General features: G+C 39.1%; 1 protein-coding gene across 1 annotated transcript in view; it reads left to right on the forward strand.

The window, feature by feature from the left end:
- Positions 1 to 25106, forward strand: part of LOC102858876 (armadillo repeat-containing protein 3-like) — a 161777-nt gene that overhangs the window by 91395 nt on the left and 45276 nt on the right. The window contains exon 11 of the mRNA XM_006887100.1: positions 17256 to 17519. Within this exon, the coding sequence (XP_006887162.1) occupies positions 17256 to 17519 (264 nt within the window). The remainder of the gene's footprint in view (positions 1 to 17255; positions 17520 to 25106) is intronic.

Below are 25106 nucleotides of genomic sequence, written 5' to 3' on the forward strand. Positions count from 1 at the left end.
GAAACGACTCGACGGCACATAACAACAACAACAACAACAATAAAGAATAATCCCATAACCATTTGTAAAAGACTTGCCATTTGAGAATAGTTATGACCATTCCCATAATCAGTGCCAGAAGGTCTTGCCTATCTAGTATTCCACGAACAGCTACTCAAGTATTGAATAATGTTTGAAAAGTGTACTTCTTTAATCAGCAAATTATTTAAAATTAATAATCATTTGAACTTAAGGTCTTCTAAAACCCTTCTCTATTGATTTTCTATAATTGCTCCGTCTAGTAACTAAAGTTTTCTTGGGGATTTTTGGCTACTGTGTTAAGTTAGTGGGTCTCATATGCTCCACAGTTTTATTTCAGGGCCTGCTGGTCCACCGGCCTAGAACCTCAGGCATCAGAACCTTTGGAATCTGATTCATTTTGTCCACTCCTTATTAATGGGCTGTCAGTTATAAATTTTCACTGCTATCAAGATTGCCAGAGCCATCCTGCCACGTTTCCTTCAAATAATTTCCTCTTGTAAGTAAACATGTTCATGTTCAAAAACAAAGGCATTATGCTGAGGACTAAAGTATTCCTGACCTTAGCCATAGTATTTTTAGTTGCCTTAGATGCCTACAAAAGCTGGACAATGAATGTGAATGCTGAAGAACTGATGCATTTCAATTATAGTGTTTATGAAGAATATTGAATCTACCATACCCTTTCAGAAAAACAAACAAATTTGTCTTGGAAGCAAAGTCACAAGAGTCAAAATCAAGAAGAATGACACTTGACATCTTACATTTTGGACATGCTATCAGACAGGACTGGTCCCTGGAGAAAGCAAAGTAGAGACTCAGCAGACAGAAGGAAGATTCTCAATGACGTGGACTGGCCCAGTGGCTGCAACAATGGAATCAAGCATGGCAAAACTTGTGTTGATGCTACTGAACTGGGTAATGTTTGTTCTATTGTACATAAGCTGGCTATGTATTAAAACCAATTCAATCATATGTAACAGCAATAAATTCATAAGAAAGCTTGAATTTTATCTAAGGGCCATAAATGAGCCCCACAAACATTTTCTGTACAAACTCATGTTGGACTCTTTAGAAAGATTTTTTTTTCCTTTTCTCTGATTTCTCACTTTAAGTTTCATGGTATTTGAGTCATGGTTAATGAAAATGATAGTTAGGAATAATAATGAACATTACTTAAAAATAAGAACATATTAAGTAACTAATAAACTTTATTATAAGCCTATAAATAAGAAGTTATTGATGAGTAGCATCATGTAGAATAAGACAGGCTATAAAATATACTAGTGTTTTCAACTTCTGCCCTAGGGCTTTTGCATTGGCTACTCTGCATGGACCATTCTTCCTTACATAGCTGGCAGCTCACACCCATACTCGCTTAAGTCTCTGTCAAAATATCACCTTCTCTGTGAGGCCTATCAGAACTACACTAAAAGTCTACACACATGTTACTTTTTTCTGTTAGCATTTGTGTTTGAACATACTATCTGATAACGTAGGGAGTTCTAGTGGCTTAATGGTAAGAAGCTGTGCTGTGCTATGAAGACGGAGCCGAAAGCGAAGAAGGAAGCCCTTGCCCCTCCCAAAACTGAAGCCAAAACAAAGACATTAAAGGGCAAGAGGCAGTCCTGAAGGACCTCACAGCCAAAAAAAAAAAAAAAAAAGAAAAGAAGATCCACACGTAACCCACCTTCCGGCAGCCTAAGATGCTAAGACTCCGAAGGCAGCCCAAATACCCACAGGAGAAACAAGCTTGACCACTATGCCGTCATCAAATTTCCCCTGACCACTGAGTCAGCTATGAAGAAGATAGAGGATAACAACACACTTGTGTTCATTGTGGATGTCAAGGCCAACAAGCACCAAATTAAACAAGCTGTAAAGAAGCTCTATGACACTGATGTGGCCAAGGTCAACACTTTGATTAGGCCTGGTGGAGAGAAGAAGGCCTATGTTCGACTTGCTCCTGACTATGCTTTGGATATTACCAACAAAATTGGGATTATCTAATCTGAGTCCAGCTGGCTAATTCTAAATAGAAATTACACACACACACACACACACACATGAAGAAGCTGTGTTGCAATTCCAAAGGCACGCAGTTTGAATTCACCAGCTGTTCCTCAGACGAAGGGTGGTAAATTTACTCCTGGGCAGTTTACAGCTTCTGAAAACCAGCTGAAAGGTCAGCTACGAGTTAGTTCTGTCTCAACGGCACACAACAATATGATAGCATAATGATTGATTTAACATTTATTTCCTGTTCTCTCCCATCAGCATCAGGTGGACTGGCATCTGCTAGTTGGAAACTGACCTTTGTGTATTCACTGATCACCTATAACAGCAGTGGTGTGGTGGCCCAGTAGATTAAGAGTTGGGGTAGGGAACAAAGGTTTCTCAAGCCCACCACCTGCTGCTCAGGAAGATGTGGGGTCTGTTTCCATAAAGATTTACAGCCTTGGAAACACTATGGGCTACTCTGTCCTACAATGCATTGCAGCTGATTTGATAGCAGTGGATTTGGTTGGCTTTTATAGACATTAAAGGGGAAAAAACAAGCTTACGAAAAATTCAGCTAAAATAGTGAAAAACTGGACATACTAGATATTATCAATATTCAAAACGGAAGGTAACCACCAATATAATTTGTAATTTTGTTTTGCTTCTTCATAATTGGGTAACGTCAATAGTAAAAACTTGCCTACAAGAGTTTTCTAGTGATAAATTTCCTTTTTTTCATTATCTGTAGAATAAAGGTGACTTAGAGTGGGTATACATATGAGTAAGAAATAAATAGGAATAAAAATAACTATTTGAAAGGAGCTTAGCTGGCTTAGTAGTAAGGAGTTACAGTGCCAACCTGAAGGTACATGGTTCAAATCTACCAGCTGCTCTGCAGACCAATGGACAGTCTTCTCCCATGCAATTTCTTGCCTCTGAAAATCCATGAGAAGTCAGCTATGAGTCAGTTCCAACTCAACAGCACACAATAACAACAACAACAAAATCAATTTGATAGTGTATAGTGAAAGAGGGAAAGAACAACAGAATTCACTTACTTGAAATGGTAAAGGGATAATGAAAAGTAAATTTATTCTTAAGTAAATAAACTAAAAATGAGAAGGCTAAAAGGCCCATATAAGGAGCTGGGTGAAACTGAAAACCACATGGTGATATATCTTATAGTCCACATTCTTTTTTCTTGACACATTACTAATCTCTTTGACAATTTGCAACTATAATACTATTTGAAAAGGAAAACATTACTTTTTGAAATAGGAAATAATATTTTTCAGTTAGATATTCTATTTACCTTATATTCTTGTTTCCAATTAGTCATAACAAAGTTTTCCCTTATTTATATAAGTGCTGTAAAAATTATTCTTGGTTCACATTTTTTGAGACAGATACGTATTATAAGAATAGCTTTAACTATTAATTTATAACATCACTGCCATCTGTTGGATCTAATCAGAATTAGAGTTTAAGTTATCCCAAGTGGTAAATGATCCTCATTGTACGTTTTTCATTTTCCTTTTCAGTTCTAACCAAAATCCACACACTAGTAAACTATGAAAATATTAGAAAATGAGCATGATTTTGGCTAGTTTTTTTCCCCTAATATATATGTTAATATTAAGGAAACTATAATTAATAAAACCCTAAAAAGTGGTAAGTACCCGCAGTGATTTCCATTCATTCTCATTGCCATTGATTTGGAAATGACACACAACTAACTCTCCAGCGGGTTTCCTGAGGCTGTAAATCACATAGAAAGAGATTGTCCATCTTTTTGCAGCTGAACTACTGGTGGCTTCAAACTGTCAAGAGAGGTGCCACCTTTGAATTGGCAGTGTAACTTCTCTATGGGCCCTGTCACCAGAACTCGCCTAGAATCTATGGGAAAATAAAAATTTTCTATGTTGTTAAATGGTGCCATCGAGTTGAGTATGACTCATAGCAACTCGAAACCTGGGCCCCGTCCTATCCTGTGCCGTCCTCATCATCTCAGACACACTCAAGCCCACTGCGGCAGTCACTGCGGCAGTCACTGTGTCTATCCATTTGGTTGAGGGTCTTCCTTCCTTTTGCTGACCCCTTCATCTTTTCAAGAATAATGTTCCTCTCCAAAGAAAAGCCTCTCCTAACAACATGTCCAAAGTATGAGAGCCAAAACTTATAATTTAGACTAAAACAAGACTGAATGAAATGGTACCATTTTCTGGTTTTCTTCACTTAGATATTTTGTTATAGAAAATATAGTCAGCTCTCCATTGTTGATGACTTGATCTTACTAAGCCTTGGTTTTCATGCTTACATCATTTTACCTCTATGAGTGAATACCATAAAACTGAAAAGTTCCTTTTTAAGTTCTATTTCCTTATTTTTAATTTTTTGCACTTCTTTTTGGCTTTCCAAATGAACAGTGACCAAGGAAAGTTCTAAATGACAGTACTCTTCGTGGCAATGGAAAAACCCCCAATTCATTGATTACTGGGGTACTGCTGTTCTGGTGGCCCACCAGCTGCCCCACAGGAGAAAGATGAGAAGTCTCCTTCTGTGTGATTTACAGCCTCTGAAAACCCTCTGAAGGGTTAGCTATCATGATACCAACAACAGTGGCCTCCAGAATGCCAGAGACAGAGTTCTCTACAAACTGTCCTGTTACTGTGTGAACACTGGTCAGAATCACAACAAAGGAAATGCTAAGATGAGTCAACTCCAGAGGGACTCCCCACAGAGTTGGAATGTCTCAAAATTGGGTGGATGTGTATTTGTAAGCTTTCGGAACTTCTGAAGCTACCATGTACGGTTTGCATTCTGTATTACCAATATTTCTTTTCATTGACTTAAATAAGTTGATGGAGTAATTTTAATAGCTACTAAAATCATTCACATAGTAACATGCCAAAGAAAGTAAAACAATTAGTAAAGAGGAAAAAAATGTAAAGGTAAACCACAAACAGAACTTCCTATAGTACTTGAAGAAAGCCCATTCATTCACAGGGTCTGCACCCACATCAGTCATTCCCTATTCTTGGGGAAGATCATGATCCTAAGTAATTTTTTGAAACGGGAAATATCCCTAGAATATACAGAATACTTTGCATGACTTTTTCTCTCTTTTTCAGCCTACTAAGGATGGTAATGTATTTGTATGGAGGCTTCGTGGTATAATAGTTAAGTGTTTTGCTGTTAACTGAAAGGTCAGTGGTTCAAGTGCACCAGCAGCTACTCCAGGAGGAAGATGTTAAAATTTACTTCTCTAAAAATGTATACCCTTGGAAACCCTGTGGGTTCTCCTCTGTTCTGCAAGGTTGTAACTGACTTGAAGATAGTATTTTTTAGTAATGCGTGTATACTTTATACCTTAGCATTTCTTTAAGTGTAGATTAGGCTCATTTCTTACAAGGCTATAGATTTCATTGTGGGATGAAGCTTTTAGTACAAATGAGTAATGATGGTCATTTTGAAGAGGGAAACAATCCTTAAAGCTGACAAAATACCTCAGGACTCCCCTTCTTTCCTCCTTCTCTCTCTGCCATTTTCAGTAAAGGAAAAGATGGAATACCCTTTGGGATGATGACCTTTTGAAAAGAAATCTCGATATTTTTACCTCCATCACACACTTCTTGACCAATACATATAGATTCCATATTCACAAGTAATCTTGTTACAGAAGAATTTCATTAAAGAAGCACACTGGCAATACACATAATCCAGTGATTTACTAAACCAACACAACCTCACGGTAAAACATGCATCCATGTTATACAGGAGTGCATTTTAAGGTTGGATTTAATAATAATGACTTTTTATCGTTGCCGCCTTTGTTCCGAGGGGTATTTCACAAGCTCAGTTCCATTTTCCTAACAGTGAAAGGAATTGTGTCTTCATACTGCCCCCTGGTGGTGGTTAGGAGGAGGTTGGGGGAGGGGCACAAAAAGTAATAGGATCTTTCTGGATTTTAATTAAATGTACACTAAATTTGGCATATTCTCTGATGTGTCTACAATAACATTTTAAAGCATTTTTAAACTATATTGATTGGGAAACCATTTCATTGTGATGCTTTTAAGAAGAAAATATCTTCTGTTAATGTGTTTTATAGGTCCTGCTGTTTGTTTTTGTTAGTTTTGAAAGTGCAGTCATTTAAAAAGATTTGATATATTCGCAGCGATATCTGAGTATCTTCTGGACCATTTTATCATATAGTATAAATAGAATATGCTTGTAAAACATAGATTGATAAATTTCACTATAGCGTCTCTTACCATATATAGTTTTTGCTCTTGACAATAACAGATACTTTTGTGTTAAAATTCTTACTCATTTCACTTTGCTGTGAGCCCTTAAACTCTGAACTAAAAATTTCAATGATCTAAGGATCATGTAAGATAATTAACTGGTTTCCTACCTTTTAGATGGCTTTGTATTAAGGATAATTCTACATTTTTATATTATATATAATATCTTAAAGAACTCAGAGTACTACTGAATATATTAAAAGACTATTAAAATCTAAAAGATAGAGATAGGTGGAAAGAGTATTCAAAGAAAAGTTGAAAATTATTCCTGTTTTCCTATTTCCATCTGCATTTATTTAATACTTAATTGTTAATTTCTAACCTCTAGATCCTAGATTATGCTCTTGCTTGAAGGAATAGTGTTATAACATTAGATGCGTAACACTGGGGGGAAAAATAATACTGGGTTAAGAAAAAAAACAAACCATAAAATGAAGTGCTGAATGTTTTCAAAGTAAAATAGATTGATTCACTTCCCATTTTATGCCAGTGAAAGTTTACCCTCCCTTGTCAGAGTTTTAGTAGCTACTGATTTTGTGAAATTAGGTGAATATCACAAAATAATCAATTGGAAAATCATCAGTGCTACAGAAGAGCAGACTGGAGAGCCCCAAGGGCAGAGACTGAAACTTCCATGATGCCATCTTCAAATTGCTACCACTCCTTCTCCCCACCACCACAGTTAATTTCCAGTGTTACTGATTTTCAGAGGAAATTATCCTGCAGTCTGGAAATCTTTAGATTGTAAGGATTTCCCCTCCATCCTTCTATTTAAAGCAGTCTTTCCAATCTTTGTAATTTGATTTTTACATATCCTTAATTTTAAAAAATATTTAAAACATTTACAAAACAACACTGAGATAACATCTCACTTCAGTAGCAAAGTTTTAACAGGACAGTAGGCAATAAATCTCGGAAAAGATGCAGAGACATTGGGAAAAAAATATTAATCACTTTCCATGATGTGTCTTCATTTCTTCTGGAAATGATCCTTACTGCTCACTGACGACAGGTAAGTGAAAGGTGGTGGCTGTCATGAGGTGCCCCTGAGTGAGCTCCAACTCCTAGCGACCCTGTGTCCACAGAATACAAACCTGCACTGTCCTCACAACCACCCTCGTGCTTGAGCCCATTGTTCCGGTCACTGTGTCAGTGGAGAGGTGGTGATCTTGGTTTGGTTTTTCCCCTAGAGACTGACCCTTTCTAATATTCAATTACATGAGACAAGGTCTCATCATCCGTCCTTCTGAGAAGCGTCCTAGCCGCACTTTCCCCAGGACAGACTGGTTTGTTCTCTGGCAGTCTGTGGCGTATGCAATGTTCTTCACCAACACCACCATTCAAAGACGCCGACCCTTCTGCTCTAGCTCTTGAGTATTGGAGATTTTACTGTCTAGCGGAAAAAGTTGACTGTTTATGAAAATGTCACTCATACAAATGCAGACATAGAATATTTTCTGTGATCTAAGAAGTGAGGCAGCATCTAGGCAAATCTCAGCTCTTGTGGCTCATTGCAGAGGAGAAAATTATGATAGTGATAGTGGTGGTTTGCACGGAATGAAACGCTTGAAATTGAATATATCATGAAATGCTAACAGCGGTGCTGTGAGGAAGGAATATTATTTATCACGCTGTTTTGCAGATGAGGAAACAGGCACGGTTTCTCTTTAGTTCCCAACTCCTTCCACTCTGACTTCACTTCACTTCCTCATTTCCTCCCTTCTTCTCCCCATTTTTCTTCCTCTTCCCTCCTTTCTAGATTGTTGTACTGATCACCCAAAGGCTGCAAGTCTCTGGTAGTTCAAACCTACCAGTGGCTTCAGAGAAGAAAGATGGGTAGTCTCTTCCCATTGTGATTACAGCCCAGGAAATGGAGGGCCCCTGTGTCAGAACCGACTCAACAGCCATGATGAGTGAGAGGAAAGAGAACGTGAGAAATGGCAGAACGTGTATCTGATAGTGTCCTACTATGAGTCAAAATTCTCTGTAAGTTGTTAGAAATGGTCTGTCTCATTCACTCAAGTATGAAGTACACCAAATAGATTTTGTTGCGTTTCCTGTAGAAAAATACTTTTATTTTTAAAAAAAAGTATTATTTTAATTGTGATTTTAACAGTGTTTACAGAGAAGTTAGATTTTCACTCATTCATTGTTGTACATTTTACTCCTCCTCCCTTCCCCCAGTTAACTTTTTATTTTTTTAATACTCATTTGTTATTGCACAATTACCTACCTATACCCCCTCCCCCCCCCCCCCCTTTGCAACATACTTCTTACTCTGGGCCGTTGTCATATGTGTAATGCCTAATCATATATTCCTTTTAAACAGTTCTTTCCTGGTTGAGAGGAGACTAGGATAAGAGTGGATAGATAAGGACATTGGAATAGATGAAGGAAAGAACTGTTTAAAAGAAAAATAATGGACAAAGAAAAGTTTGGTTTCTGTTGATTAACTTGTGAACAAGAATTAGTAGTCTTTTAGAATTTTAGCTTTCATAACTATTACAATAATCTTCAAATGCTGAGTGAACTAACTCAGTCCCACAATACTGTATAAAACCATTAGTGTAGAATGAGTATAAAGATGGGGGGCCAGGGGAAGCAGAGGGAAGAGGATGGGGAAGATGAGGGTGTTGATCATAAGGTTGCACAATTCAATGTGGGGGACGTGTGAAGAAAATTGGAAGGATCTTTTGTGAAAAACAATGTATTCATACTTTTAAAATAAGTATAAGATAAAATTAAATTAAAATAAACCCCCAGTGAAACTAGCTCATCTTTTATCTTTTGCATATCTACGTGATTACCTTTTGCCCACAGTCATGTAGGGCCTGGACAGCAACTTCCTCTCAGGTTGGATGCCTTTATTTTTTCCATGCTCTACCACTTATATTGTTCTATCCTAGAGGCTAAGGAAGTTCCTGCTTATGAATTTTGGTTTGTATTCTAATTGTGTCTTGATTATCCAGGTGCACTTGATGCAGCAGGCACCTCTGCAAGCTGCAGGGCTGCAGCAGGAACCAGGGCAAAGGTCCTGCTTTCACGACACTTACACTTTACTCAGGGAGGCAGCCAACACATGAGCAATTTTAAAAAGGTAATTTCAGAAGTGGAAACAGCATAAATAAAACAAAACAAGACATTGTCACACAAAGAGAGATGACACTGGAGCAGGAGGCTAGAGAGGGGTCATCAGGAAGGTGCCTCTGAAGAAGTGACATTTGAGCTGATGAGAATGAGCCACTTCTGCCAGGCACCCAAGACTGTTTATTTGTTGTCACACTGGAGCAATCAGCATCATTATTATTCAGTTAAGAAAATCAGCAACATGGTGTCCCTAATTACTTTGGGATTGTGCCCCTTGTCATCCACAGATCTGTAAATAGATTGATTTGTGGGCTAAACAGAAACATTCGGTCACTGCAATAGCTATTTATTATGGATAGTCTAGCACCTTGACCATTATTCGTATTTTACTAGCAAACAAGTCAACCATATAAAATGAACACAGTTGTTCTTTCCCGATGGCAGGTAGTTAACTATCGGGCAGGGTATTCCAGCTTTCGAAACAGAAGGTGGCATGTTTGGAAATGAAGTATTGAGATTGAAGAGATAGGTCAATAAAGATTCCATGTCACTTGTAAGAAAATTACATTTGATTTCCTTCGACTTTGATTGACTGCCTCCTAATTGGTAACCAAAGCATGCATGCTGTTTGTGGAAGCGCTAGTTTAGCATGCACTGTTCTCTTTGCAATTATCTCTTTAGAAACCATGACATCACAGCAGCTGTAGCATAAAAACATCGTTTGAAGGGTGTCAAAAATCATATCCTGAAGGCTTATAAATTTGGATTATTTTCTTGTTTTATTTATTTTGCTATAGGTTGCAAACATTTACAAATTTGTCTATGTGACATGAAAACGTATCATTCCAAACACTTGGTTACAAGTAATGGTGAGTCTCTTCCTTAAGGCGGACATCAAAATGACCATAGAATCGGGACCCACTCACAGCAATACTCCATTAAGTGACTGAGGCTGTAAATCTTTCTAGGAGGAGAGCTTTCTCTTGAGAAGCTCTGGTGAATGTGAATTGCCAGCCCAACAGGCAATGGACTAGGCCACCAGGGCTCCTTTACACAGATAAATGTCTTCATAGAATATTTCTTTAAAAAGAAGGACATCATCCTGGAAGGGCAGTGGGGAAGTGCAGGAGAGGAAGACCTTGGATGAGACAGATTGACACAGTGTCTGTGGTAACAGGGGCGATGGTCGAAGACAGTGAGATTGTCTCAGGATAGGGCAGGGTTCAGAGCTATTGTTCATAGGGTCGCTATGAGTGATAGATGGCTCGATGGCATATAACAACAAAAGGAAAAGAATCTTTACCTAGCATTTCAGTCCTGTCAGTGCTGGAGCTGAGCCAGGGAGCAGGGGCCCTGTATCCCACCACTTTGCGACTGGGGGGGGGGGTGCGCTAAAGCTGCTATGGACTCAGAAATCAATCAATTTAAACAAACACACTCCACTTCTGGGATCATTACCTTGGTTGAAAAACTAGCTGGAATGAGAGTCAGGAATCCTGTTCACAGCCTTCCAGATCTGGCTGTGATCACCATGAGACCTGCTTATACCTGCCAACACTCCACCCCGCACACCTGCACTGCTCCCCATGACCCCGCACGGCTGGAAAACACCAACCCCCACATCTCTGCAGCCAATGCATCTCTCCTGACCACTCGCGGTGTGTCTGTCACCAATGTGTCTTTCTTGGTGTCGCAGAGCTCACTGAGACATATGAAAAGTCATGCTGGTGAGAATGGTTGCAATCACTGTTAACAAACAAGGCTCTTACTGCCAATATTACCATCTGTTCTATCGGGTTTCACATATTACCCTGTATGTGGGCTCTGTTAAACAGATTTCTGCACTGCCCAAGGTCACCCTCGATCATGTCACCAGCCTTTGAAGAGGAGTGGATTGTGAATCTCCAAACTAAAAAAAAAAAAATCCAATTCTGAGACATAATATATAATGTCATCAAGGGATGTAACTCAAACATAAGCAAGGGACTATGTTTGGAGGGGCAAAAGAGAAATATCACTTGATATAAGAATAAGGAGAACTTGGGGGAGAGCAGCTATCAGACTGCTGAGCAAAAGGTCAGCAATTTAAATCCACCAACTGCTGCAAGGGAGAAATATAGGCAGTCTCCCCCAGCTACGATGTACAGCCTTGAAAACTTGGGACACCAGATGGAGGGTTCCTATGAATTGGAACTAACTCCATACAACAATTAGGGTTAGTTTTGAAATAGGAAATTAATATATCCCTAAATAAGTAGGATTAAATTCTGGACAAAAATCATACTACTATACCATTGGGGAAATATTGGGATGGGGAAGGAATTCACTAACTTTGAGAGCAGCAAACTTAAAGCTGAGGTCAGGGCCTTCTCTCATTCCTTCAACACCGCTATAGGATATTTATTTGACTTGATTCAATTCAGTCAATCTGTATTCATCTTCTCAGCATTTGGATAGAAATAGGAGTCACAAACTGCCCCTCAGAAAGCCAGGCCAGCTACAGAATGAGTCCAAATGAGGGAGGGAAAGACAAGAAGGAGCAGTGAGAAGCAAGGGTGGCTTCATGGACGAAGTGATCACTGAGCAGATTTTGAAGCGTGAACTAGAGTTCTTCCAACACAAATGATGAGCATGTTCTGGGCAAAGAAAACAACTAGGGGCAAGGTAAAAAAGAAATAAGGGGGGGGGAGATAACATTTTTCGTGAGCCATAAATGACATGGCTTGTGTGAGTGGATTTTTCTCAATGACATTTCAATGTCCAGGTGGTACACTTGGCATCATTGTGGTTGTTGGGAATGTAAATGAAATTTCTGTGAATTCCAGTTCATAAATGAACTTAAAAAAACAATGAAAGTTATACACGTGTTCAAGTCTTTCATTCATAGGGTTGCTATGATTCATCTCTACAACTCAACGGCACTTAACAACAGCAGCATAGAGAGAGATCTGTTGGCCTAGTGGATAGAAAGTTATGCTACCAAGCCAAAGGTGGCTGATTTTAATCTACATCTCTCAGGCCTGGTTTTAATTATTTTTAGTCAAACATTCTTCTAAGTGGTGTAGCACTGGTCTGTGCATTTGTTGTAGAGAGGTAACTCGTGGTTGCTTTGATGCTAAACACTGTGACACTGATGTGTCAACTGCAATAATGGTTACCCATGGTGGACAGTGTTTGGTGGAGCTTACTGATTAAACCAAGCTTGGAAACAGGAGTAGCATAGTTTGCCTCTGGAAACTCTATGGACTTGGATAAATGATGAAAGTTATACAAGTGTTCAGGTCTTTTGTTCATAGGGTCTCTATGAGTCGTCTATGACACGATGACACTTAACAGCAACAACAACATGATATAAAATATTTCAAGATTGTTAATTTCTATGATTATGAATATTTGTGTCAACACATTGGCTTTTTAACAAAAAGAATGCCAGTGTTTAGCAATCAGGTGCCCTGATGGAAAAGGAGTATCTGACTGACTTTTAGGGTCAAGAAATGCTTCCTTGAAGAACAGACATTAATGATGAACTCTGAAGCGAGTAGAGCATATGAGAATACCCTGAGGTGAGAGAGCCTGGCATATTAAGGTTGTCACAGAGGCACCAAGCACAGAACATGAGGAGGGGGAGAGGGCATGAGGCTGGAGGGGGACACGCTGGTGGGCCACGTGAGAGGTTTGGGCCTTTATCCTGAGCAGTGGGAGCCATGGAAGTTTTAAACAAGAGGATAATATGATTAGGTGTAAATTCTAAACGTTCTCCTATTAGCTGGAGAAAAGATTGGCAGGTGAGAGATGGAAACCTGTTAGGAGAATATATTAATACACAGGAGAGGATGCTGGATTGGACTAAGTAGAAAAGACAGGGAGAGGGGGGGTTTGAGAAAGAGGAATAGTCAGGACTATGTGCATGAGATATTTTTCCCATTTACATAAACCAAATGATATCAACTGCTGTTTCCACATAGCCCATATTTGTTTTTTTGTTTTGCTTGTTTGAGTTCCCTACCCTCCTATTTACATATTAAAAACTCATACTTGATAAAACTCCAACTGGATGGAGACTAAGGGTAGTAAAAACCAGAATATCTTTTCAAATGCTTGGGATGACATATGGCCTTATAATTTTGGATTTCCTAACAAAACAGTGTGACTTCTGTCCTGTTCATTTGGATAGTGTTTTCCTATCAAGGACACAGAAATGTGTTTTTAAAACATGACTGGCTTCAGCCTGTGTACATGTCAGAGATAGAAAAATGAAACAGCTTATTGTGGGTTTAAAACAAGCAAAGATAATGTAATCCTTTTAAATATGTACATATTCTATATAAATGAGATTTTTTTTTTTAGGTAAGAAGAATATCTTAATTTTTTTCACCAAATTAATTTCAACTTATTTATGCTGTTTATACTTAAACAGAGCTGTGCATCGCAAATTACAGGCAGATATGTGCTATACAATGCAAGTGGTTCCTCCCAGCTGCGCGGGCATGATTTGTTGTTCTCCCTTGGCAGTTATGTCCAATTTAGTGAAAGCTATATTCCACTGTGTACTAGGACCTTTGTTTTTTTAAGGATGTTTTCATCTACTTCCCTTTACTGCTGCCATAAGAGTAAAGAGCAGAGCAGAAAGTAAAGATCTAAATGAACCAAAGCGAAATATGCCTTCGCAGAGGAGAGAGGAAGAGGCAGGACTTGTCCCAGCTGCGCAGCTGAGCAACGGGACCCTGAGGAAACCTGGGCATTTGGTGATTCAATTTTTCTTATAAATAAGAAAGTAAAATGATAGTATTCAGTTGTACATCCTCAGTTAAAGTTTGAAAAACTTCTGTTACATAAGAAGTCAATGATGTGAGATTTTGCTGGTATGCATTTATTGACAATATTTCTGACTAGTATTATGGATGCCACTGAAAATCTCCACATCTTTCTTTCTTTATCCTCTGTGGTATTTTAAAAGGCAAACATTGCCAAGAGGAAAACCACTAGGTGATAAAGAAAGTGTGTGTTTTAGCCAGGGCTAATGTTTTATGATGCTTACAAAATACAAAGTATTTTATTTAAAGGACTGAATGTTTTCCGTGCAAGAAAAATATGTAGAAGGGAAGATCCAGCAGGGATCTAAAAAGACACAAGAATTAGTGTGCATAGATCAATGGTGATTAATTTTATAAGACACAATGGATGAGAATGATTATTTGAAACACAATGTGACTGGGAAGAAAAAAAAATAATCAAAACACCAACTCCAAACCAAAACATCTCCCTGCCTCCGAACAAAAAATTGTATAGCAACATTAAGGAGCTGCACAGCCATACCAAAGGCAGGCAGTTCCAGCCCACCAGCTGCTTCGTGGGAGAAAGATGGGCAATCTCTTCCTGTGCAATTTCAGCCTCTGAAAAAACCACTGGAGGATCAACTGTGAGTTGGTTCTGATTTGACAGCAATGAGTTAATTTTTGTGATACATCTTTTAAAATTCTCTTTGACAGTTTTTGGCATTTTGCTCTGTTTTAAGTTCAGTGTTTCAACTATCACTTGTTCAACTCCTGATTCATGTGTTACAAAGTAGAACTGTGACATAGGGTTTTCTTGGCTTAATCTCTTCAGAAGCAGTTCACCAGGACTTTCTTCCATGGAGTCACTGGTTGGGCTTGAACCACCAACCTTTAGGTTAACAGCCAGTCTCCAACATCTTGTGCTACTCAGATTCCTGAACAATCTGTTGTATATTTTGAGTTGGAGCCAACCATAGTTGACCTCCAGTGGATTTTCAGAGGCTGTAAATCACATGGGAGGAAACTGCCCATCTTTCTCCTACAGAACAGCTGGAGGATTCAAAATGCATGCCTTTGGGTTTGCAGCACAGCTTCTTACCACCAGGTCACCAGAACTCCCGGAGCAATCTATTGTTGTTGTGTACCATCTAGTCAGAATTGACCCATAGCTGATGCTCTGGTGGATTTTTAGGGGCAGTTAATCACATGGGAAGAGACTGCCCATTTTTCTCTCATGGAGCAGCTTGTGAGTCGATTCGAACTGACTGCCTTTGGGACTGCAGCACAGCTCCTTGCCACACTAGGCCACCAGACCCTCCAAATTTTTTTCCCCCACAGAAATCCAGATAACCACTATGTCAATTATTAATATGTATAAATTGTCATGGGGAAAATTAAAAATAAAATCATACTAAGAGTGTTTACTTCATCCTCCAGAAAAGGAAATGAAACATTGGTCCTCTGATTACAGTACTGAGATGCCGGGCCTTTCTAACAACTTTTTAATTGAAGTACATTTTAGTTACATGCCACTTAACCATATCAAAATTTTAAGAGATGCCCTCCCAACAAAATAGAGATACCACAAAGAAGGCTAAGTGTTCACCAAGCATGGACTGTATATAGAAAAGGAACCTTAGTATCAACCAGAGAATGTTTAATGGTTGATAAATTTAGCCAGGGCTGGGAGGGTAAAGTGGTTACATTTAATTCTCTAGGTCTGACACTTCTAGACATTTCAGATCTGGTCCTTCAGATTTTCCTCCTGTTTTGCCGCAGTAACAGGATCCCTTAATATAAGGCTACCAGTCTCCTTATCAAAATTTATTATCTACTCTTTGATGGATAATTGTACTTTTCTTCAGGGTGGTAGCACTTCTTTATAATTAGCAAATTTAAAAGACAGTAGCAAATTAAAATTAATTCATCAGACTACAAGATGATGGGCTCCATCATAAAGTCGCATTTGTTTGTTTTTCAATCTTGGTCATTAATATGATCTTAAATGCAAAGAAGTATGTCAAATAGGAATTTTTAAATAGTATTTACACTGTTGTTGTTGACTGCCATCAAGTTGAGCACAACTCATAGTAATCCTATGAACAAAAGACCTGAAGCCTTTTGATAATTCTTGTTTCTCAAAGTTCAGAGAGTTTCCAGAGACATGTTGTTTAGGAAGTAGATGCCACTCCTGCATTATCAGGACCTTGAATATGTCTTTATTGTCTTATTTATTACAATGATATGATTTAAATGGATTTTTTAAGCTCACAAATTCAGTGTACCTCATTGCTCGGAATATCTCTTATTTAAAACAATTCCATCTATTAAAACATGATTAAATTGTCTCCCATTCCTTAATATCTAATTTAATTGTTATTATTTCATGATATTTTTAATTCTTAAAAACAATGATTATAGAAGGTATAATGTTCTTCTAGGGAGATTTAGAGAACTGTCATCTTCGTGTAATAGAAATAAATATTACAAGTGAATATGCCTACATTATTAAAATTATGTATTGATTTAAATAATCATGACTTTGATCTTTGATGCTTAATTTGTAAAAGCAACATTCATATGTACAATTATTTGCTTGTTTTAGCTATGTTAACCTCTGTCTACAATTAACAACATAATTTGTAAAAGGAGAAGATGGGCTAAAGAATTTTAGCTTAAATTAGATGTTTCCATGCTCATTCATTCCACCAATTTAAGACCTTACCTTCCTATTAGTGAGACATTTTTAAATAGAATTTCTTGGAATACAATTTATGAGTTTCTTCGAGGGGAAAAGTCTAACAGCAGTAAAAGAGATTCTTAAAGTCTTCATACATTTTTTATGTGATCAAAAACTGTAAAAGTAGAAAAAGGATTTGTATGCAAATTCACTCATTCCTGAAAGATTCCCCAAACCCCTGTTAAACCTACTAGCGTCTCAGTTCTGGGGTCTCCATATTGCAAATTAACTTCAAAATGTTATTCATTGATTTTTATACGTTTAATTGTACACACCAAATTAACAGAACTCTGCTTAATCACAATAATTTCCCCTTTACTGCCCCAGTGCGGTTGCTGAAGCTGACGGCATTGCTCCGTTAATAAACACCCTGTCCTGTAAACGAGATGGGGCCATCGCGAACGCGGCCACAGTGCTGACGAACATGGCGATGCAGGAGCCTCTGCGAGCGAGCATCCAGAACCACAGCGTCATGAACGCGATCATCCGGCCCCTGCGCTCCACCAACACCGTGGTTCAGAGCAAAGCGGCGCTCACAGTCGCTGCCACAGCCTGTGATTTCGAGGCTCGGATGGAGGTGAGGAGCAATGGCGTTTGTTTACTCACTGGTGGGATCACTACTCATTGATTCACTAGGATGCAACATTTTTAAGCGGGCTACCCATCCCTGAAGTCTTTACAACAAGTACACTTTGGAAAACAAATTGTCATTATCTGTCAAAATAGGTATGCCGATCCTATCATCTGGCAAGTCTATTTCCAGGTGTAAACCTAAAAGAGAATCTCTTACCTCTCCGTGCCAGGAAACAGTGCCTACTAATGGCAGAGCAAGTGTAAAAAAAGCCCAGTTGATTAATTGCTGAGAAAATGGATAAAGAAATTATAGTATAAGTTGGAATCTCAATAAACATGAATAAACTACAGCTGCAGTCATCGACATGGAAGAATCTGACAAGCACAGAGCAAGCTGCAGAACACCCACACTATGAGTCCACTTATGCAACATTCCAGTCTATACATAGGGGATGCCTCAGATGGGGACAAAGAACTGATTTCAATGAGTGGAGAGTCCCTGTTCAAGTTCATACAGTTTCTGGAGACAAGCTTTTTTGGAAGTGGATCACTAGCTAACATTTGTTGTGGGAACTTTATTGGCCTAGTGGGTTGCACTGCCAACCCAAAGACAGGCAGTTTGAATCCTCAAACTGCTCCACAGGAGAAAGAGATGGGCTACTTCCAGGAGATTTACAGCCTCTGGAAAACCACTGGAGGGTCTCCTGTGAGTTGATTCTGACTAGACAGCAATGGGTAACAATGAGAGAACATTTATTGAGCTCTTACTGTGTGCCAGGCACTGTGCTAATAAACACTTCACATGTATTTAAGTCTCTTATGAAGCAGGTAAGTTTGTAATCCTCATTTTACATATGAAGAAAATGAGGTTTAAAGTATGTTCCGAAAGCAGAGCTGGGAAGTGGCAGATCAGGGATGGGAATGCATCCTTCCAATTGCAGAGCCTAAAACTCACACTGTGCTGTCTGCTCTTGATTTTTCTGACCCACAGAGATCTGTCCTCTTCCCTCTGTTACTTTACTTTGATTCAGCTGCCTGTGCTCAACTCATTCATTCAGCTAGTTTGTTGAAAAACATTTATTTACAAACTACTATGTACTGAGATCTGGTGGTCTAGTAGCAAGAAGCTGTGCTGCAATCCTGAAGGCACACAGTTCAAATCTACCACCTGCTCTATGGGAGAAAGATGGGCAATCTTCTCCCATGCTATCAACTGCCTCTGACAACCTGCTGAAGGGTCAGCTATTATGGGTTGGTTCTGGCTCCATGGTAAACAATGACAACTATGTACTAGATGTCCTGCCAGGCATAAGGAATAGCATGAAACTGTTATTACTCCATGAAACTTAGAGAGCAGTCTTTCTTTATACTGAAAAATTGCAAGATTATCTGTTGCTGCCTCATCCCTGCCACTTATTACTCTCCAAGCTACCACCACTTTTTTTTTAATGGAAATTTTTTAAAAGTTTTTTATTATTATTAATTTTAATGAAAATTTACAGAGACTTTTGATTTCCATTCATTCATTGTTGCACTTTTCTCCCTGCCCAGCCCTCCCCGCCAAATGCACTCTTCTCTTTGAAAAGTAAAAGAAAAATTCTTTCATTGCTATACAATCCCTCCTCCCAGGTCCACTCCACTATGCAGCCTTTGTTGGATTCCTGTCATGACAAAAATACCTAATTACATATTTACAATTTAATCACATTTTCCTCCCTGCCTACCCATCCCCCCAGTTGGTTTTTCTCTTTGAAAAGTAAAAAAAAAAAATGTTTAAAAAAGCCAAATGTTAAAAAAAAGTTAAAAAACCCCCAAACTTTCATTATTATACAATGCCCCCCCCCACCGAGTCTACTCCCTCATGAAGCTATCATTCTGGACTGTTGTCATGAAAATATTATCTAATCATATATTTCTTTCAAACAGTTTCTCCCTCATCTGTTTCAATGCAGTATACATTATTTAAACCCTATTTTCTTAGATTCCCCGTAATTCCCATGTCAGTCCTGATTTATGACAGTGGCATTATGTAGTATTTGTTCCTTTGTGACTGAGATATTTCACTCAGCATAGTATCCTCCATTTTGTATACTATTTCATGAGTTCCTTGTTTTTCATATACCACAGCTTCTCTATCCATTCATTTGTTGATGGGCATTTGGGTTGTTTCCAACTCTTTGCTATTGTGAGCAAAGCCACAATGAACATGGGTGTGCATATATCTGCTTGGGTGGCAGTTATGGTCTCTTTGGGGTTTATTCCCAGTAGTGGAATTGCTGGGTCAAATGATATTTCTATTTACAACTTTTTGAGAAAGTGCCACACTGCCTTCCATAGTTGTAACATTTTACACTCTCACCAACAGTGAATAAGGGTTCCAATTTTTCCACAACCTCACCAGCATTTGTTGTTTGCTGTTCTGTCAAACCTTGCTAATCTTACTGGGGTGAGATGATATCTCATATTTGTTTTGATGTGCACCTCTCTTAGAGCTAGGGATTTTGAACATATCTTCATGTGCTTGTTAGCCATCTGAATGTCTTCCTTGGTGAAGTTTCAGTTCATATCTAGTGCCCATTTTTCAGTTGGGTTATTTACCTTTAATTTCTTGTGATGCTCTAGTATTTTATAAATTGTAGATATAAGTCCCTTACCAGACATGTTATTACCAAATTTTTTTCCACTAGTCTATGGCTTCCCTTTTTACCCTATTGGAGAAGTTTTTGGATGTGCATAGGTTTTTCCAATTTCTATGCAGAACAGATCATCTGAGACACTGGTCTATATGAGGAGGAATGTGGCATCAGGATTGGTGGAAGAGCCATCAACAACTTACATTAAGCAGATGATACAACCCTGCTTTCTGAAACTGAGGAGGACCTGAAATGCTTGCTGCAGAAGATCAAGGACTGCAGCCTTCAGTACGGATTGATGCTCAGTATCAAGAAAACAAAGATTCGCACCACTGGGCCAATTGGCAGAATCAGTATGGATGAAGAGATTGAGATAGTTAACAGTTTTCGTTTACTTGGCTCCACAGTCAACACTCTTGGTAACAGTGGCCAGGAAATCAAGAGACAAATTGCATTGGGAAAGTCAGCTGTGAGAGACCTCTCAAGAGTACTGAAGTGCAACGATGTCAGGCTGGAGACTAAGGTGTGCCTGATCCAGACTATGGTCTTTGCAATTACGTAATATGTATTAGAGAGTTGGACAGTGACTAGGGATGATAGAAAGAGAATTGATGCCTTTGAGTTGTGGTGCTGGGGAAGAGTGTTGAATATACTATGGACTGCTAGGAGAACAAATAGGTTTGTCCTGGAGAGGATGAAGCCAGAATGCTCCTTGGAGTCAAGGATTTTGAAGCTTCATCTGACATACTTTGGACATGTTGCAAGGAGGGACTGGTACGTGGAGAGGGACATGTTTGACAGAGTGGATGGGCGGCACAGGAGAGAAAGACCTTTGATAAGATGGATTGATTCTGTGACTGGGGTGGTGGGAGTGAGCATGTCAGAGATGGCGAGGTTGGCACAGGATAGAGCGGCATTTAGGGCTCTTATACATAGGGTCACTATGAGTCACAAGCAACTTGATGGCACATAACAACAACAACATAGGGTTTTTATTTTTAGAAGGTCCCAGTCATCTATTTTATCTTCTTCTGGTTGTGGGTTTTTCAGGATGCTTGAATGACCACATCAGACTATAAAATGAAGGCTGATTATGTCATTATGTAACTATAAAATTACATCCTTATTACACACCTGCAAAAATACATCATTATATGATTGCCAAATGACATCATTACAACAATCCACTGAGACTCGTGGCCCAGTCACGTTGACACAAGGCTTCACTATCACAGCCAGTACTACTCTCACCTCACATCCTGAAATTTGTAACTGCCAAACATAGGTTGTTAATGTGCAAAAATAGGGGGCTAGTAGATTTTTTTACTGTGGCCATAAACACTAAATGTCTGACTATGAGATAATCAATAAGGGAGGAGTAGGTGTACATCATGGACTTCCAGAAGAATGGAGGAAAAGTGCAAAACACACCACATCTTAGAGAAAGTACAGCTAGAACGTCCCTTAGAAAAGAGGATGGAGAGACTTGGTCTTGCTTACCTTGGACATGTCCTTTGGAAGCACCAAGCCCTACAGGAAGAGGTCAGTGAAAAAGAGGGAGATCCTCCCTGAGATGGACTGATCAAATAGCCACAACAGTAGACTCAAACTTGGCAACAGCTATGAGGATGGAGCAAAACCAGACAATATTTTGTTCTGTTGCATGTAAAGTGGTAATGAGTCAGAAATGACCCCAGGGCAGTTGCTGTTGTTGTGTGCTGTTGAATTGGAACCAACCCACAGCTGACACTCCAGTGGGTTTTCAGAGACAATCACATGGGAGGAGACTGTCCATCCTTCTCTCTTAAAACAGCTGGTGGATTTGAACCACATGCTTGTGGACTTGCAGGTCAGTTTCTTACCACAGAGGCCACTAGAGCTCCCTGCAGAGCAGGTAGTAACAGGAAACATAGTACTGATTCTTCTTCAAAAGCTAGCTCAACTATTCCTCAGTCCTCAAACCAGGCACAGCCTTCTCTGTGCTCGCATTGCACACCAGGCATGTTGCCCTTATCCTTGTTGAGGGGGGAGAAGGCACGCCATTGTTCTTGTCTGAAGCATTTAGATTCTTCTAAGCTTTAGGACAAGAAAGTCAAGGTTGTCTTCCCTGTGTTCACGACAATAAAATATACCCTGCACACAATGTGTGCTTAATTAACATACCTGTTGGGCCAGGGTCTCCAGAGCTGGATTTCTCACCTGAAGATAGTGCTTCTCTGCTGGTTTGAATCTTCCAGTGGCTCCATGGGAAATAGATGGATTATCTCCTCCCATGATTTACAGCCTCAGAAAACTCACTGGAGGGTCATCTATGAGGTGGTTCCAACTCTATGATAATGAGAAAGAGAGAAGTAAATTAAAAGCCATGATATTTTCAGTTGTTTCATATGTTTGTGAAAGTTACATAGTGAATGAGGAAGCCTAAAGAACTACTGAAGCCTCTGAATTATGATGCAAAAAAGTGAACTGATGCCTTTGAGCTGTGGTGCTGGAGAAGAGTATTGATGTACCATGGACTGCCAAGAAAACAAACAGATTCATCCTAGAGAGGGTTAAACCAGGCTACTCCTTGGAGGCAAGGATTCTGGGGCTTCGTCTGACAAACTTTGGACATGTTGTAAGGAGAGACCGACCGATCCTTGGAGAAGGACATCATGCTTGGTAAGGGGGAGGGACAGCGCAGGAGGGGAAGACCCTCTATGAGGTGGATTGATTCAGTGACTGGGGTAATCGGGATGGGTGTGTCAGAGGCAGTGCGATTGGCATAGGATAGAGCAGCGTTTAGGGCTGTTGCACATAGGGTCGCTATGAGTCGCAAATGACTCAATGGCACATAACAACAACAACAACTTAATTATGATATTAATGAAGAATATTAAGTATACCATGGACTAACAAAAGAACAAAGAAATCAGGCTCAACAGAGCTGCAGCCAGAGTACACCTTAGGAGTAAGAAAAAAGTAAAACTCTGTCTCATATACTTTGGGCATGTCATAATACTTGTAAAATACTGAGTCACTGGTGAAAAATTAAAATCTTTAACAAAATGGTGACACAGTGTCTGCCACAGTGGGTTAAAGCACAGCAGAGATTTTGAAGATGACCCCGACTGGGCAGGTTTCGTTCCGTTGGATACAAGGTGCTGTGAATCAGCACTGACCCAATGGCACCTTACAATAACAGGAATAAATGAGTTACATCTTTGCCAAAAGAACACATGGAGTTAGATTACTATTTTGTATTACAGCCAGAAATAAACATGTTCAGAAATTTGGCTGCAAACACAGGATTCTTTAAGTGAGTTTTTCTAACTAACACAAATTACAGACTAATGTGAAACTGTTGCTAGAAATTTCTGTTTTTTAGATGAGAATGCCCTTGAGTGTAATATATCCCACGTCTTGAGGCGTGTGTGTGTTGTACATACACAGACTGATAAAATACTCTTTCTTTTCCAGGCTTAAATAGACAATACTGGAATACATGAGTTTGGATAATTAGGCAAGGGCACTGATTTTTTCCACCAATAGTACTCTTACATATGAGTACTTTTCCTTGATACATACTGTAAATATATAGTTCATTTAACTGGTGGTTTGACCTTCTGTGGCTGGTTCCCTGACTCCATTCTTTTATTGAAAGAGAAGATAAGATATTAAAGGACTGTGGAATGTGTATTTTTCCCCCCTTGAAGCATTGTTTCCGTTTTTCTTTGGGAATGTTGCTGACCTGGTTAGAGTGCCCAGCATCGTGAGTGGTGCTTGCTGCCCGCCTTTGGGGTCTGGACTGGTTGCCTATAGCTGCTATAACAAAATCGGATCTTCTAAACAGTGAGATAATAATAAGTACTGCTCTAAGCCAGTGAATTTGTGGAGTGAACTCTAAATGTTGGCAGAATTGCATTCTTCCTGGAGGATTTAGAGTGCATTTCTACAGGCTGCCTGCATTCCCTGACTTGTGACTTATCCTCTGTTGAAAGCTCATCATCCCAACTTAAGGTTCCATTGCATCGTTTCTCCTTTGCATTCTTCCTTGCATGAGACCCTTGTGATTTATCAGAGAGGAACAGATAACACAGGTGGTCTCTCCATATTAAGATCCATAATCACATGTACAGAGTCCCTTCCAAGGACTAAGATGTGGATCTTTTTGATGGCTTATTCCTTTATCTACCATAGGACTGAAGGAATATTCTATGATAGAAGTAGAGAGAATAAATGTACAGCATCCATTTGTAGCCCGTTAGAATGCATGCTCTCTTCCCCGTAAAATCACGATCACCTCCTAGTCTTGAGTCTGGCCTATTTTCTTTATTTCAAGAATAAAGGTAGGCTACTGAATATGAGGTTTTGTAGTAGATGGGATTTCTCCACGCCCCCCCCAACACCCCCAGTTTGATAAACCCAAGCATGGACACATTCTATAATATTTTTACATAGTTTAAATATTTCAACAATCCAGTAATGAGAGTTTTTAAGCATAAGTATTTATTATACTCTAGACTTCCAATGTGTATTTTTATTTAAATGTCTCATAGCAATTAATGCCCATGGTAATAGTAGTTGAAGAAATCAAAAAAGACATGCTGCACTGGGAAAATTTGTTCTCAAGGACCTGTCCAAAGTGTTTAAGAGCAAGAATGTCGATTTAAGGACTACAGTGCATATATTTCAAGCCATGGTCTTTTCAGTCACTTGTTAAGCATCTGAGAGTTAGACAGTGAATAAGGATGACAGAAAAGAATTGATACATTTGCATTGTAGTGCTGGAGAAGAGTATTTAATATCCCATGGATTCCAAAAGAAGAAGAATAAAATCTATCTTGGAGGAAATGAAACCTGGGTGATCCTTAAAGGCAAGGATGGTGAAACTTAGTCTCACATACTTTGAGCATGTTGTCAGAAGGCAACAGTCGTTGGAAAGGGACATCATTCTGGATAAGGTGAAGGGCCAGAGAAAGAGAGGAAGACT

Source organism: Elephantulus edwardii, unplaced genomic scaffold (assembly GCF_000299155.1).
Source record: "Elephantulus edwardii isolate Elephantulus edwardi_28Jun2011 unplaced genomic scaffold, EleEdw1.0 scaffold00054, whole genome shotgun sequence".
In the NCBI taxonomy this organism is placed as follows: domain Eukaryota; kingdom Metazoa; phylum Chordata; class Mammalia; order Macroscelidea; family Macroscelididae; genus Elephantulus; species Elephantulus edwardii.